Source organism: Pleurodeles waltl, chromosome 12 (assembly GCF_031143425.1).
Source record: "Pleurodeles waltl isolate 20211129_DDA chromosome 12, aPleWal1.hap1.20221129, whole genome shotgun sequence".
Taxonomy (NCBI): Eukaryota; Metazoa; Chordata; class Amphibia; order Caudata; family Salamandridae; genus Pleurodeles; species Pleurodeles waltl.
In genome coordinates, this window is record NC_090451.1 from 44,425,179 (window position 1) to 44,442,438 (window position 17,260).

At 45.6% G+C, this 17,260-nt stretch overlaps 1 protein-coding gene across 3 annotated transcripts in view; it reads right to left on the minus strand.

The window, feature by feature from the left end:
* The window catches only part of EPS15L1 (epidermal growth factor receptor pathway substrate 15 like 1), a 317,440-nt gene that overhangs the window by 196,150 nt on the left and 104,030 nt on the right, over positions 1-17,260 (minus strand). For all 3 annotated transcript variants that reach the window (XM_069216518.1, XM_069216520.1, XM_069216519.1), the window contains 4 exons: positions 16,883-17,008; positions 15,619-15,678; positions 13,777-14,013; positions 13,038-13,195 (listed from right to left, as the gene is read on the minus strand). In XM_069216518.1, the coding sequence (XP_069072619.1) occupies positions 13,038-13,195; positions 13,777-14,013; positions 15,619-15,678; positions 16,883-17,008 (581 nt within the window). The remainder of the gene's footprint in view (positions 1-13,037; positions 13,196-13,776; positions 14,014-15,618; positions 15,679-16,882; positions 17,009-17,260) is intronic.

Consider the following 17,260-nt stretch of genomic DNA (forward strand, 5'->3'; position numbering starts at 1 on the left):
ACCCACTCGTCTGTAGTTATTTGGCGCCACTGGTGAAGATGGTTCCAGATGTTTGCACCAACGGGTTGAGATAATGCGATGGTGGCTGGCACCTAGTCATGGTCATTGTTTATGGGTGGCGTCCCTTTACTGGTTGGGCTGCTTGCATTGTGCAGGATGCTTTGAGTAGGCCGCTGGTGGACGGTACTGCTGTTGGTAGGTAGGCCTATACTGTGATTGAAAGGGTTGGTATTGGCGGAAATGTTGGTAACCTCCTCTGTAGGGAGAAAAACCTGTATTTCATGCTCCTCGAAAGGGAAATGTATGGAATTGTAGAGTGCCCAACAATTTTTGCAATGTTCGTGTCAGTTTTGATGGCGAGTAAGACGTCATCTCTGTGTTTTCCAAATAGTGTCTCTCCATCAGATGCCATGTTGAGTATTTTCGATTGCACCTCTGGCCTGAACGATGTAGATTTTAGCCAGCCATGCCTCCGTAAAACAGCGGCTCCTGCCAGCTGTCTGAAGCCAGTGGAAGGGATATCCATAGCACAGTCGATTATTTCAGAGGATGTGTGTTCTCCTTCTTGTAACATTTTACGTGCTTTGACTTCCTGTCTTCAGGCTCTTGATCCATTAGGGCAACGATGTCTGACCACATCTGGCCATCGTCACAGCCTAAGATGACTAGTGAACTGGCTGCACGGTATGTAATAGCAGACATAGTGGAGAAGCATTTTCAAATGTTATCTAGGTGCCTACCTTCTCTATCAGGTGGAACAGAGATCGGGGTAGAAGGATTCCTCAAGTGTTTTCGTGCCGCTTGTGAGACTACAGAAACTGCCTTGGGATGTCCTGTAAGGCAAACAGGAGAATCTTTGGGTGCCTTGTACTTTTTTGTCAATGCATGGAGCCCCTGCTGCTACAGTCGCTGGAGCCTGCATCAGCTTGACACCTTCTTACCAAATGTGATCTATTATTGGGATAGCTGGAATAGATTTACGTGCCTGTTCCTTGAAGTCATAAAGGAAGCAATCTTATTGCTTCACCAGAACAGGCAATTCAAACCTAACTGCAGGTCTCTCCATCAAATTATGGAAACCCCCACTGTCCTGAATCTGAGGAGCGTGGTACCGGAGGCGATAGAGTGGGAAGAGTAAATAGTTATCCCACTCATCATGGGAAGGACAGGTGCCCTCAATCTCTCCCTCTTCCCTGTCACCTTTGCAATGAGGATGGATCATCCCTTGGCTGTGTAGGCCTTGGCGTCGTTGGGACAGTTGGTGGTGGAGGTGGTGGTGGTGGTAGTGGTTGATCCTCTGAAGGTTCCAGGAACCTTCTACTCTAGTCCTGCAGCATAGCCTGTAGATCTTGTATCAATGACAGAGGTACTTGCACTTTCGTTGGTCAGAAGGATGTTCCTTTACCTGGAGCTTTGGTCTCATCGTCAACAGTTCTGAAGAAATATGCAGACAGTCTAAAGACTTAGAAGTTGGTGTTGTAGTTTCAGAAGAAGCTGTTTTTGAGGAGAATTTTCAAACTGTTTCCTTCAGAGACCCATGATGGGAGGTCTTTTGGGACTTCCTGCTTTCTTTAGTGGTCCCCTAGTTGTGGGACCTGTCCCTCTTGCAAAACCTGGGAGAGGTGTCACTCTCCTCACCTGAAGATGTATCTTTTTGTGACTTGACGTTCCGGAGCCACACAAGAGGGTCTCCCTTTTCTGTCTTTCAGTGTCTTTGATGAAAAAGTAAGCCATACCTTGCAATCCTTGACTTTGTGCTGAAGATAAAGACAATATATGGGTCATGCAAACGTAATCTCTTTTTCCCACAAGAGTTGCAGGATCTAAAGAATCCTTTATTTGAAATAGCAGACATTTTGATGCTTTTTTAGAAGTTGAAATTAATAAAAACTGAGCAGAGCTCAAGGAGACTCCCTTCACAAGAATTGCAGTAGAAAACTTGAGAGACTGGAGCTTCTGTGGTGAAGGATCTAAAGGCTGCTGTCGCCTGATTGGAAGGACTTCAGGTCTTTTTAAATGATGTGAATAAGCTGTGAAAGTGAATGCACTTTAACATTGTTTTATGTGTAAAATGTATCTATACTGCACCACAATGTGAATGTGTACAGTGAGTGTGATTTTTGATGTCGGATGTGAAGCTCAGAAGTTTTTTGTGGGCAATCGAGTGTACCACGTAGTGAACCAAGCTCCAGAGAAGTGGCCTTGGCATGCTAGGACAGTGTATCACCAGGACACACTGGAGAACCACCAGGGACAGTTGGACCAGTGCAGGCATGATTCAACTGGGGTTGACCATGCGTAGCAGCCATTTGATGTTGGCCAGACTGACTATTTTGTTACCCTTGAGTTCTCTCTGGTAAGGGGTGACAAGAAATACATTTATTTCACACTGTGTTTGGCTTCCCGCAGTGGCACGTCGACTGAGGCTCTCTAAGCCCACTAACTTTCCCAATACAAGGGAAGTCTCTTCTAATGGAAATTTATAATGACAGCGACAAACAATGGGACACTGACAAAATTACTTAAATACTGATACTATATATAGCTCACATGTGCTGCATACTCTTGCCATCTAGAGTTGGGTGCAGATGTTTGCAAATTGTTTTTCTTCCTAGAAATTTGAGTCACAAGACTTGTCTTGGCTCCACCCTTAGTCCACAATGCATCAGCACACAAACGCCAATTCAGTTTTGTTTTCGCTCATCGTGCGAGTAGTGTAATTAGAGCACATTGTGCTGTGCAGTGTAAAAGGAAAAATTGAGGGAAACATTTGCTATCATTGCTGTCTTCTGAGGAGGAAGTTGGGCGAGTGTGAACCTACAGAACTTATACGCTATAAACCAATGGCAACAGGGTAATTTTTACCATTTGTAGTATCTGTGCTCTGCACAGACTACAATTTCGCCCCAAAGCGGTGGCAAGTGAGGAGATGATGCAGATGTTTTTAACAGTGTTTGTAGGACAACTTGGTGAACCAAAGCCTGTTGATGGGCTAAAAATTGCACATTGAAGTGCTAGGTGAACGTGTGTGAATCTGGCCAATTGACAGCCTTGCAGATATCAGCTAAAGGGATGCTACCCAGGAAAGCAAACGTGGCACCCTTTTTGCGTATTGAGGACATGGGAAGTGTCCACTTGGCCTGAGATGACAAGACTGCGTGCACTTAATCCATCTTGCAATGCCCAAATTAGAGATGGGATGACCTTTTAGGTTTAGCTAAGGCTACAAAAAGTTGACTGGACTTATGAAAAGACTTAGGGCCTGATTTGGAACTTAGCGGACTGATTACTCTGTCACAACGGTGACGGATATCCCATATGACATAATCTAAATCCCATAGGCTGCAATGGGATTTAGATTTCAGCGGATGGGATAGCTGTCACTGTTGTGACAGGGACAGATATCCCATCCGCATAAATCTAAATCCCAGAGGCTATAATGGGATTTAGATTTCATAACCAGTTCACTGAGTTCTAAATAAAGGCCTTAGTGGAAAGAGGATGTGCAACCCAATGGTTTGATTCATGTGAAAAGTGGTGACAACCTTTGGCAGAAACATGGGGTTGGTCCTGAACCTGACTGAAGGTTTCCTTGTACTGTAAGAGGCTGGAGAACACTAACAGGTCTGTGAAAGGTGCTTGCTATTATAAAAGCTGCCTACCAAGATAGAAACTGTAGTTCACAGAAGTGTAGGAGTTCAAAAAGTGGGCCGGTGAATCATGTGGTAAGAACGTTATGGTTCCAAACGGGTCAGGGTAGGTTTTAGGAGATATTACCTTTGAGGCCCTCCACAAAAACCTTAATGACAGGGACATGTCATATAATGAATGTTCTCTGTGTTGTAATTATGTTGCAACTGCTGTTAGGTGTACAGATGTGTAAGGATGACCTGTCTTGTATAGCTGTAGGAGGTAGCAGACAATCTACTGAACAGAGACCTTAAAAGTGTATAACTGTTTGGAGATACAGAAGAGCACGTGTCTCTCTCATTTAGTTCTGTAAGAGGAACACGTAGTGGGTTTAGGTGCCTCTAGCAGAATCAGCGTACACTACTCTGGAATTTTGACGTAGAAAAACTAGGAACTTGGACGCCACATCACTAGGTTCAGCTGCCTGGGATCTGGGTATCTGAGCTGGCCCTGCTGCTGAGTGTGAAGGTTCCACCTCAGCAGGAGCTTCCAGCGAAGGCTACTAGACATTTCCGGGAGCATTGTGTACCAGGGTTGTTTTACCCAGGTCAGTGCTACTAGGATGAGGGCCTTTGACACCTGACTTATCTTCCTCAGTCCATAGGGGATGAGAAGGGGAAGGAGGAAAATCATAGGCAAATATCCCTGACCAGTTATTCCATAGTACACAGCTCATGGATCGAAGGGTGAAGTACAAGGAGGCAAAGCTTTGGCATTTTGTCCTTTTGGGGATGGCAAACAGGCTGATGGTCAGGGTTCTCCAATGACTGGAGGATCTGTGGACTGAATTCTCACTCGTGGACTTGCTGATGCATCCTGCCAAGCAGGTCTGGAAGGTCCCCAGAAAATACTCCACCAACAGGTGAATGTTGCCGCAGATTTTCCAGCGCCAGATCTCTAAAGTTAATGCAGAGAGTTGGGGGGAGTGGGTAATGTAATACATGGCTGTCATGTTGGCCACTTTCATAAGGACTGTCCTGCCTCAAGTGAGTCTGAAGGAGCACTAAGGGATAGACGGATGGCTAGAAGTTGCAAGTAGTTGACGTGTTCCCATGGGTAATGTGGGGCCGATGTGCCCTCTATGGCTATGTCGTTGACTTAAGCACCCCACCCGATGACGTATGCAACAGTGGCAATAGTCACCAGTGAAAGAGTCAAGAAAGTGCTCACAGAGCAACAGGCTGTTGCTGTTCCACTACAGCAGAGAGTGCTAAACCTTTTCTGCTACCAACACTAGGTCTTCACAGTGCCCTTCTGCCTGTGACCATTGCCTCACAAGGTACCTCTGTAGCGGCCGCATGTGCAAACTGGAGTGTGGCACTACTGCAATGCACAAGGTCACCATCTCTAACAGTTCATCACAGTCCTTATATTGAGAGGATGTTGTGTTTGAAAAAGAGGCAATAGCTGTCTGAATGCCATCAGCCTGTGTTCGCTGGGGTGGTAAGCTTTCTCAGTGACACAGTTAAGCATGGAGACCATGAAGGGCTTGATCTTCTGGAGCTCGTAGTGGAATATCTTGATGCTGATGTTGAACCCTAACTTATGGAGTAGGTATTGCTGTCCAAGTGCTTGCAAGGCATTATCAACGGCTGCTGCACTTGACCAAGACGTCATCCACTTGTGGAAAGATATACACTGCCTTTCTGCACATGCGCACCACACAGGAGATGAGGAAATAGAGAGTTTGCCCCTTTGCCATGTTGGGGCAGGACCACCGTTTGAAGGACACCCTTGTCTGATGCCATGATGGTAGGGTGGGATAATAGGTGCATTGGAGAGGAATTCAAGACAGCACCCTTCATGTATGACCCAGAGTACCCACTGATCTGAGGTGATGTCCTTCCACTGAGGGAAAAAGTACCTCAGCCTTCGCCCAACAGGTGATGTAACGGGATCAGAGGGAGCACACTGGGGGAGTCATTTCTGCTATAGCTGTTATCCTTGTATCTGTCCTATTGGAATGTCTTTTACCACTGGGGGTCGTGAAAAACCTGTTGCTGCTGGTAAGTTGGTCTCTGACTCGAGAAAGCAGCTTTGGCACAGCCTTTTCTCTGCTATTTGCGAAAGGCAGAACTGGGAGTGGAAGGCACTGATATACTTTGCAACTGCAGTGTCTTTCTTGATTTCTAAAGCATCTGATTAACCTGGAAGCTGGAGAGATGCTCGCCATCAAAAGGCACACTGAGGAGGATTTGTTGCACCTGGGCCAGAACACAGATATTGTAGGCCATGCATGCCTGTGAAGGAAGATGATGGCGTTGATTTCCATGACAGCGGGGTCCGTCAGGTCTAAGGTGCACCCTATGTTTGCATTGCTAACCACCTTACCCTCAGCAATCAACTGCTTACTGTGGGCCTCGGAGAGGTGCTTAATAAGCTCATTCACCTTCTCCCAATAATAACCATCAAAGTGAGAGAGACAGCCACAGAATTGGTAATGCACCAGTGGATGGCGGCACACAGCACCTGAAGGGTCCATGAGCTTTGACTCGTTGTCTGGGGGAGCGGCATCCCATGTTGCCCGTGCAGAGGCTCTTTTGACTGATTTATGATCAAGAAGTCACAGGCAAAATGGCCATAGATATAGACAGATTTATTAGGAAAAGACTGAATTTTCTTTTCGACCCTGGGTGTTACAACTTGGGTCTTAATAGGCTCCTTAAAGTTTGCAGTTACTGATCTTAACATTCCCTACTGAACTGTTGCCTCCATTTTAGTTCGAGTCTCCAAACAGGGATGTCATCCTCTTTCTGTACCAAATTAGATTTTACTTTCTGTTGCTGGGCAGCCGGCTGAATGGCTGCATGATAGGCGCGGGGATCAATGGGAGGGGAATACCTTGGCATAAAAGGTACACGGTCAGGGTCCTTAGAGGGATAAGTCACAAAGTCCGCCTATTGATCTTTTCCCTCCCCAAGGGTAAAGAACAGTGAGTGTGGGTTCTGTGGCAGGGAAGGACTGCCAGGGTCTAAGTTAGTGTTTGTGGCTCATTGAGGGATGAGGATGGAGATGGAGGTGTTACTGGTGGAGAACTCGCAGTCCAGTCACAAACCATCATGGTGGAAGGACACTAGGTCACGGTTACAAGAAGAGGGAGACTAGAAACAGGGGCAAAATAGGGGGACAATCTATTAAGTACAGCACAGCAGGAACAAAGGATCACAGATTCTGGGATACTGAAACTAAGGCTACATCAAAGACAGGAATCATTGACACTGACCATGGCACAAGCACACAGGGACATATACACCGAAAGGAAAAGCAAGATGGGGAGAGCACAGAGCAAGTGTGAACATGCAGTGAGAGGAGAACAAATACGAAGCGATCACAAATCAAGGGAAGCAAGGACGGGGATGACAGTGAAGCCTGCAAGAGACAAAACACATAGGGTGAAGTGTCTACATTGTAAAAAAACAAACAAAAAAAAATCCGCCCGCAGATTTCTTTTTCACATTACCACTACTTTTTTTCTTACACTACAATCTCAGTCTATGACAGAATGGGTAATCCAAACAGATTTTCTTGTTAAATTTTCAACTTTCAAAAATGACCATTTTTGTACAGCCAGATTCCCTCTAACTTTTCAATTGAGCCCTTCCTCTGTAAGAAACACCTTTAAAAAAAACTTTGTGACTAGAAATATCTCCAGCTAAAACTGCCTTCCTGTTTTAATAAAAGCACGTTTGAGGAAAATGCAAGTTGTGTTTGTTGTGACATTTGTCTACGGTTCCCTTTTTGACAACTGCAATGTAGTCCCACTCGACATACATTCGTACGTATACACACACACACGTGTCAAAGACAGGTGTGTTCTATTTTTGACAAAGAGCAATTAGGATTGGGGTTCTACAGTGGGAAAAAACATCAATAACCTCAAACCCACGCCTCTCTTGTAAACGAAGTAACATCACATTCCAAACAATAACTAATCGTAATTAAAAAAAATAAAGGTTTAACACCTGATTTAATGAAAACAAATAAAAAACATTAAAAAAGTTAATAAACAAAGTGAGCTCACTTCTTAAAAGAATTGTCCTCATCTAGAATTATGCAAAGGTGCAGATGGGAAACAGTCTTTTCATAGTTTCAGTTCTCACTTAAACTGTGCAGTTGCAGGACACTGTAGCAAAGTCTGGTGGTTGGATAGGTTCAGCACAGCAGACAAGGGATTCCGAAAGCAGAGCTTTTAGCCTCACTTTTACTTCTACAAAAAAGGTTCAGCAGGGCGGAACCGCCACAGCAGCTGTGCCTTGCACAAGGTACAAGCAGCAGTGTGCTAGGAAGTCAATTCCGCCAAGGAGTCAGGGCAGGTGCATGGCCACACCTGGCAGAGCAGCGGCTCGCTCTCATGCCTTCTGGTTTGACTATTCAACTTCATCTGCTGCTGAGACTTCCTGGTCGCCATTTTTCGATATTAAGACAAGCTTTCTGTACTTTGCTGTAAATGTTTGGGGCGTGAAGTAACTTGTGAGGCCACGTGACCTTGCGTGGCTGCCTGAGCACCCAACTTTAGGGTTGTAGATGAAAATGTCAATAAAGAATAACTAGTAAAAAAGAAAACTCCATCTGCTGTTAAACACTGTCACTGATATCTCATCTTCCCATTCCATCAATATAGATTGCAGCACTGTCCACACTCTACTTTGTCAGTACTGTCCCTTGGCAGAATATACAAATGACATGTTTTTTGTGGAGGAGAGGTCTGCTAGTGAGATTACTGCATGTGGGACAAGCAGACTGGAATACAGAGCCACATGCAATGATCACAACAAGACAACGGTACAAGTTAGTTTTTCATAGCTTTGTCAGAGTAACTTTACCTTTCAAAACCATAAATATTCAGAAACATGTGAAACCCCACCTTCTGCTTGTGCGTCAATCTTCCCTTCTGGCGCCTCTACACCAAACTACAAGACATTCCAACTAAATGTTTCATAGCAAGCTACTTCTGCTCACCAGTCCACTCTCAAGCTGCCCACTTGAGGCTGGACTGTAAGCTGACCAAACGCTAAGGAGCCGTTTTCAATGAAGCCTGTCACACTACCAATGTAAAAACCCTTGCTGCAAATAGTTCAACATGAGATATGGAGAACGTGGCTATTAGTTTCTCATAATCATAGGGTTGCGTAACGTTCAGTCAATTATTTAAAGTACCTTGCTCTGGTATCCAAGAGGAATTTGATGGACACTTTTCAGCGGCCATGTTGCTTAAGACATGAGCTATAAGAGCTGCCCTGAAAAAGAAGAGTTCTAGAAGCATGCATGGGTTTCAATTATCCGCATACACTTACTATGGTCCACCTGGGATCCCTCCAACTATTCTCCAAAATAAAGTTAATATTTGGCTTTTGAACATATTTCATATTTGGCAAGCCTGAGCCAAGAACTATCAACTTGAAAAGGGGAAACGTGTAAGTAAAAAAAAAAAAAAAAACAACTGTGGTAGTTTGCCAAGTCTAACTCCAAATGACAAAAAAATATCATATACACTGCACTTCAAGGCACTGGGAGGCTCTCTGCCACAGTAAGTGAACACTGCCTGGCGGTCGGTGACAAGCTTCAGTGCATAACAAAGCTGAAAAGTGAACTGTTCCAATCTCCGGGTCCAGGAGTACTGTACATTCAGAGAAATATTGATACGTAACCACTTACAACCTTAGATGATAAGATACCACCTTAGAAAGGTGAAGGTGAAGGTAAATGTTAACAGTGGAGCCACACGTCCCTGGGAACAGAGAATTAAGGACTAATTCAAAATCAAAAGAAACGCTATCTGAATCTCATGATCTGTTCTGCTGTGCGAACTGCTCTATTATCTATACGATCCTTCATTCTTGTTATGATTGCATAACATTTTTTGAAAGGAGTTAAATAAAAATAGCTCCGTTCCAACAAAGAAAAAGAACTTGACAGTCAACAGCCTCCCATAGAGAATCATGGTGAAGAGCCTGCAAAAATGAGAAAACCCAATAAATGGAAAATAAAATCCAAAAACTCATAACACTCTACCCATGGGCTCGAGCTACCTAACACAAGGGTCTTGTGACTTCTAACCACAATTGTAGGAAGTTGGCTCTGTATGCACTAATTCAAAGTAAGGAATAGTATGCACAGAGTCCAAGGGTTCTCCTTAGAGGTAAGATAGTGGCAAAAAGAGATAATACTAATGCTCTATTTTGTGGTAGTGTGGTCGAGCAGTAGGCTTATCAAAGGAGTAGTGTTAAGCATTTGTTGTACACACACAGGCAATAAATGAGGAACACACACTCAAAGACAATTCCAGGCCAATAGGTTTTTGTATAGAAAAATATATTTTCTTAGTTTATTTTAAGAACCATAGGTTCAAATTTTACATGTAATACTTTAAATGAAAGGTATTGCAGGTAGGTACTTTAGGAACTTTGAATAATCAAAATAGCATATACAGTCTTCACATAAATCACATATAGCAATTTTAAAACTAGACACTTAGTGCAATTTTCAACAGTTCCTGGGGGGAGTAAGAGTTAGTTAGTTTTTGCAGGTAAGTAAACCACCTACGGGGTTCAAGTTTGGGTCCAAGGTAGCCCACCGTTGGGAGTTCAGAGCAACCCCAAAGTTACCACACCAGCAGCTCAGGGCCGGTCAGGTGCAGAGTTCAAAGTGGTGCCCAAAACGCATAGGCTTCAATGGAGAAGGGGGTGCCCCGGTTCCAGTCTGCCAGCAGGTAAGTACCCGCGTCTTCGGAGGGCAGACCAGGGGGGTTTTGTAGGGCACCGGGGGTGACACAAGTCCACACAGAAAGTACACCCTCAGCAGCACGGGGGCGGCCGGGTGCAGTGTGCAAACATGCGTAGGGTTTGTAATTGAAATCAATGGGAGACCAAGGGGTCTCTTCAGCGATGCAGGCAGGCAAGGGAGGGGGGGGGGGTCCTCGGGGTAGCCACCACCTGGGCAAGGGAGAGGGCCTCCTGGGGGTCACTCCTGCACTGGAGTTCGGATCCTTCAGGTCCTGGGGGCTGCGGGTGCAGAGTGTTTACCAGGCGTCGGGATCTGAGGAACAGGCAGTCGCGGTCAGGGGGAGCCTCGGGATTCCCTCTGCAGGCGTCGCTGTGGGGGCTCAGGGGGGCAACTCTGGCTACTCACGGTCTTGTAGTCGCCGGGGAGTCCTCCCTGAAGTGATTGTTCTTCACAAGTCGAGCCGGGGGCGTTGGGTGCAGAGTAGCAAGTCTCACGCTTCTGGCGGGAAACGCAAGTTGTTGCAAAGTTGCTTCCTTGTTTCAAAGTTGCAGTCTTTGGTGAACAGAGCCGCTGTCCTCGGGAGTTCTTGGTCCTTCTAGATGCAGGGCAGTCCTCTGAGGATTCAGAGGTCGCTGGTCCCTGGGGAAAGCGTTGCTGGAGCAGTGTCTTTAGAAGTGGGGAGACAGGCCGGTAGAGCTGGGGCCAAAGCAGTTGGTGTCTCCGTCTTCTCTGCAGGGTTTTTCAGCTTAGCAGTCCTCTTCTTCTTAGGTTGCAGGAATCTGAGTTCCTAGGTTCTGGGGAGCCCCTAAATACTGAATTTAGGGGTGTGTTTAGGTTTGGGAGGGCAGTAGCCAATGGCTACTGTCCTTGATGGTGGCTACATCCTCTTTGTGCCTCCTCCCTGAGGGGAGGGGGGCACATCCCTAATCCTATTGGGGGAATCCACCATCTGCAAGATGGAGGATTTCTAAAAGTCAGAGTCACCTCAGCTCAGGACACCTTAGGGGCTGTCCTGACTGGCCAGTGACTCCTTGTTTTTCTCATTATCTCTCCTGGACTTGCCGCCAAAAGTGGGGGCTGTGTCCAGGGGGCGGGCATCTCCACTAGCTAGAGTGCCCTGGGGCATTGTAACACGAAGCCTGAGCCTTTGAGGCTCACTGCTAGGTGTTACAGTTCCTGCAGGGGGAAGGTGTTAAGCACCTCCACCCAGAGCAGGCTTTTGTTTCAGTCCTCAGAGAGCACAAAGGCCCTCACCACATGGGGTCAGAAACTTGTCTCTCAGCAGCAGGCTGGCACAGACCAGTCAGTCCTGCACTGAACAATTGGGTAAAATACAGGGGGCATCTCTAAGATGCCCTCTGTGTGCATTTTTTAATAAATCCAACACTGGTATCAGTGTGGGTTTATTATTCTGAGAAGTTTGATACTAAACTTCCCAGTATTCAGTGTAGCCTTTATGGAGCTGTGGAGTTAGTTTTTGACAGACTCCCAGTCCATATACTCTTATGGCTACCATGCACTTACAATGTCTAAGGTTTTGCTTAGACACTGTAGGGGCATAGTGCTCATGCACCTATGCCCTCACCTGTGGGATAGTGTACCCTGCCTTAGGGCTGTAAGGCCTGCTAGAGGGGTGACTTACCTATGCCACAGGCAGTGTGAGGTTGGCATGGCACCCTGAGGGGAGTGCCATGTCGACTTAGTCATTTTCTCCCCACCAGCTCACACAAGCTGGCAAGCAGTGTGTCTGTGCTGATTGAGGGGTCCCTAGGGTGGCATAAGACATGCTGCAGCCCTTAGAGACCTTCCCTGGCATCAGGGCCCTTGGTACCAGGGGTACCAGTTACAAGGGACTTACCTGGGTGCCAGGGTTGTGCCAATTGTGGAGACAATGGTACATTTTAGGTGAAAGAACACTGGTGCTGGGGCCTGGTTAGCAGGGTCCCAGCACACTTCTCAGTCAAGTCAGCATCAGTATCAGGCAAAAAGTGGGGGGTAACTGCAACAGGGAGCCATTTCTTTACAACAATGGATCAGTAAATCTCCGAGAAGCTGCAAGTGGAGAGTAATCAGAAGTTTCTGGAACAAGTGCACTTATTTCCAACTTTGTACCTCTACACTGAGAAAGAAGGTTTTGTACACCCAGTGACAGCCCAGCCCATTTAGGCCAGGTTCCATGTGCATTGTTTATGCAATGTATCTCTGTCTAGGCACCCAGAGTGTGCACATACTTTTCTCTGCTCCCTGGAGGCTGCTCCAAGGGCATCTTTAATGGCGCTGGAAATCGCTGTTCTTGACCGGGTGGACTTGCGAGTATTCTCAGAGACTAGCAGCGCTTATGATCTAGCTGCCAGGAGAGTACACAGAGCAGAACGGAGTTGGGCCATCATCAATTGAGGAAGTGCCCGAGGACCACTAATATTCGAGCAAACTAAAATGTATTTGTATAATAGTGCCTAACATTGATAATTTGAACTTGTTGGTGAAGTTTAGTCAAGCAGAAGCATGAAAGGCCTAGTGTAGACGAATAATTTTAAAAGCAATTGAGAATTTGCTATATTTTGACAATATTTGACAAGACAGGAAATGAGAAACTAGTGAAAGTAATCGTGTCATTTTCTTACCATATGTGTGCTAGGAGATTCTGAGGAAGGCATGACTGTATGAAGATATCTTTCACCTCGTGGCCACTTACAAAGCCATCCTTGTCCAGATCCGTATTTAGAAAGATCTCGTCGTACCGTAGTTTGTCTGTTACTGGAACTACCCAGTTCACAGCAGGCTAAAACAAAAAGAGAATGAGTCAACACCTAACAATCACGGTACAAATGGTCCTCCAGCTCTGAAAAATATGCCTGGTAAAACTACCTAAAATAATTCAGCAGACAATGGTGCCCAATTTAAAGTTACACTGCTGTACATTCAGACAAATGGTTATGTAGAGAACCAGGAAGAGCGAGGGTGACGGAGTAACAAATATCATAAAAGGGGATGGGTGTGGTAGGAAGTAAGCAAATGGGGCTACTGAGTGGCTTCGATGTACAAACCCTTCAGCGGTCAGTGAGGGCAGGTGAGTCTCTGTCAACGTGTTACGCTCAAACCTGCCCAGGGTCTGGCGCGCGTACTCGCCCGCCTAACTCAGCCTCACCTGGACTTTCTATACAGCATTATGCGGAGCACAAGGTGGCTGAGTACAAGTTGACAGTGAGGAGAAAGTTCATAAAGTGTGTATCACACGCCTTCTTCCCACTGACCTGGCAGTCTCCCAGTGTCAGGAACCACGAGGCCACTGGTAGGCTGGGACTGGGGTTAAAGTGCTGCTTACGCAGCAGGGCTACTGCTGTGTGTGAAAGCTCTTTGTACCTGGGCGGCCTTCACGGAGTGCTTGGGCGACAAGCTGCCGGCGCTGTTCAGGCTGTTGACGCTGCCGTGGGAAGGTGTGGATCGAAGGCTGTCTTTTGGCGGAGGGCTGGCGGGGAGGACGGGCACGGCGCCGGGAAACACGTGAGCTTTCTTCCTCTTGGCAGGAGGGATAAGGGATTGAGGTAACACTGACGGCACTGGCTCCTTTTCCAAAGCTCTGTACACTAAGTGCATTGCCTGAAAACATAAAATATGACATGAGATAACTGTAGTGAATGTTGTACAGACACCGAAAGCTTCACGGAATAAACACAGAGTAGTACTGGACAGTCCATAACGGTGTGTACAAGAGTAGACCTCGACCAGGCAAACTAAGAGCTATCATGGCAGTGCCTGCAATGCTGGAGGTCCACTGTATCAAGCCAGTTTTGGAAAAGAGACTTCCATCAGACCAGACCTGGAGCAGGTCACACTATGCATCATGTTCCTGAACTCAGCCTCATCACCCCATTAGGTACATGTGATTTTAACAGTCTTAAAAATCGCACAACAAAAAAGCAGGAAGAAAGGATACTCTGCACAGCTCCCAGCACTTTCCTTGTGGTTAGTGGGAATCCAAGTGGACTGTGCAGGACCGGAAGTCAGCACAGGTAGCCCCATCTTTTGAGAGCATTATAAGTCATTTTTCTTTGAGTGAGCGTATGGATCTCTGAGGGACAAGGCCCACATGAAACCTAAACTGCGGTTCACAGCATAAGCACAGCCAGCTATGCATAAGAGAAAAGTTTAGATGTTTGAGGAATATCACCCTTAATAGAGCGTCGGAGCCTGCAGAAACCAGGCCCAACACCTGCATGCGTCAGTAAAGAACCAAGGGCCAGATGTCTCAAGGTTTTTTGCATTCGAAAACGGTGCAAATGCCCGTTTGCGAATGCAAAAAGCCAGTTCAGAATGTATGAAAGACATTCTGAACGCAATTTTAAGGAATCGCTAAAATAGCGATTCCTTAAAATTGCGACCCTGTTTAGAGAGTCGCAAATTCCGTCTCTCTAAATAAGAAATAGCAGATAAGGATTCCTTATTTGCGATTTCTTAGCACATGTATGAAGCCATTCCTAAATGCGATTTGGGCATTTAGGAATCGCTATTTACCACCAGGTTGAACCTGGTGGTAACCATGTGAAAAATTTTGGCCCCCAGCACCCTGGGGTTGTGCATTTCCAAAATTGCGATTTCTGGTTAAGAAATCGCAATTTTGGAAATGCAAAAAATTTGCAGATATGGGCCAACAGGCCCATAGGTGCCAATAGGGCCAGTATTGCAATTTGCGATTCGGTAATAGCATTTGCGATTTTTAAGAAATCGCTATTACCGATTCGCAAATGTGATACATGGCATTTTGCGAGTCGGAAATAGCGATTTCTTAAAAGTTGCTATTTCCGAATCGCAAAAGGCCTTCATGATACATCTGGCCCAAGTTCTGTAGCTTCACGCTTATCCTACTGGTAATGCTGTTGCAAATATCCCCCCACCATTGGGGTGCACCCTCTCACAGAGCAGTGAGTCTTCACACATCATGGATAGCACACGATGCACCGTGGGCACAAGGCAATGAGCCGAGTCAGCTCCACCTTCCTGTGAAAAGTGTGCACGGTAAACTATATTAAAAAGAAACGTGTTGTTTAACTCAGGAAAGTATTCCCATTCATAATATGAAGGTGGGGACTCTGAAAGTTTGCCTCTGTGAGTAGTTCTCCAACTTTGTCTATGCTTTGAAAAGAGGGTTCTTAGCCAACATCTTTGTTTTAAGATTAAGTGTGAAATGAACCTGAAGTGACCTACCACAGCAAACTCCTCTCGATCCAGGTGTCCATCCTGATCGATGTCACTAAGGTCCCAGACCTAAAGCGGAAACAATACAAGTGAGGCGCACAAAGGAACACAGAACCTGAAACCCACTGACAGCACTGGGGAACACCAAAATACACCAACGTTGTTGCATGCGCAGCCTCATTTCTATATACATATATCTTTCCTCTACTCTGCGTCGGCGGCGAGTCCGTGTTCATGTGTTCCTGTTCAAACAGCGTGAAACAGCAACATGCATTCCCCAACCACAAACAACACCAGCAATATCAAACATTTCTACACGCAATAGAACAATACACTGGGGCTTGCCTGAGGTATCACATACACTGAAAGACATTTTACTGAATGTAATATAATGCAAATGATTGAAAGGTGATGTTTTTATTGTTCAGTGGATTGCAGACTACATCCAATTTTCATGTTTTGCAAAAAATGTAAAATAAAAAGAAAACTGAAGAAAGAAATAATGATTCTGCCTCAAAACCACATCAGAGCAAACCGGGCAGCATGAGCTGAGACACCGCGGTGCTGCGCTCAAAGAGAGACACGTTCTTCTCGATTCAGCTAAAGCGTCTGATTCTTCTGGGTGCATGCAATTCTACCCCATCGCTGTAACCCGCGTATCGTGTGCTTAAGATATCAAACTCTATTGACTCCTGCAGAATAAAATACAAAATGCCCTTCAGGATGTTTTCTGAGGGATCTGCATGTTTCCATCAAAGGTCTTGGAAATGATTGGTAGAACAGCTTGGCAAGAAACACTATTTTTGGCAAGGAAAACAGACTGTCCCGATAACTAAAACTAGGGGTTTTTATTGTTCCAGGTGGGTTTTAGGCACAGGGAAACCAAAACTTACACTGTCATCAATAAAATGCCTTAGTTCCACTTGAAAGGTGTAGTCAGTGAAGAGGCACACAAGTGTTTATTTCAGTGCAGTGACCCCCTGGAAGGACTGTGTACTTCTTACCACCCGTCAATTTCCACCACCTCCACCCACCAATCCAGTTCAATGTGCGCCAATGCTCTTAATGGTCAAACTAACTCCGTTTCTGCAACGAAGATTTTCCTCTTGACAGCATGTTAATTCTTTACCTCAGCCAATGTTGGTGCTAGGAACAACAGATAAACGAAATTACTCAGCAGAGAACAAACAAGCCTCCAGCTTTCACAGTCAGGGCCCCGGACCTATAGAAGGAAGTGGCTGAAATAAAAGAAAAATACATTTGGTGTACTTACCCTTCCCAGGATGTCGAGAGGTAGTTTTGAGTTAATCAGAACGGGTTTCACTTTATCTCCAGAAAGTAAACCATTCACAGGCACCAGGCTTTCAAAAATAACATCGAATTTTGCTTTCTCTTCTACCTAGTTGGTAAGAAACAGCCTGAATAAGTAAAAAAGTGTGCCTGTGTAAGTTTCAAAAATAACAGTGACTAACACTTGCTTTTAAATCTACTACTTCAAACCCTTTGCAATTTCTACTGCAAACTCAAATGCCTTGTGCTATGGTGTGCTCAGTGAGACTAGAGACCCAGTGGGCATCTATGTTACTCAAATGAGTTCCGTTCATCATCTGACAGTGCATCGGCGAAAGTGGCTTTACAGTACAAACGACAA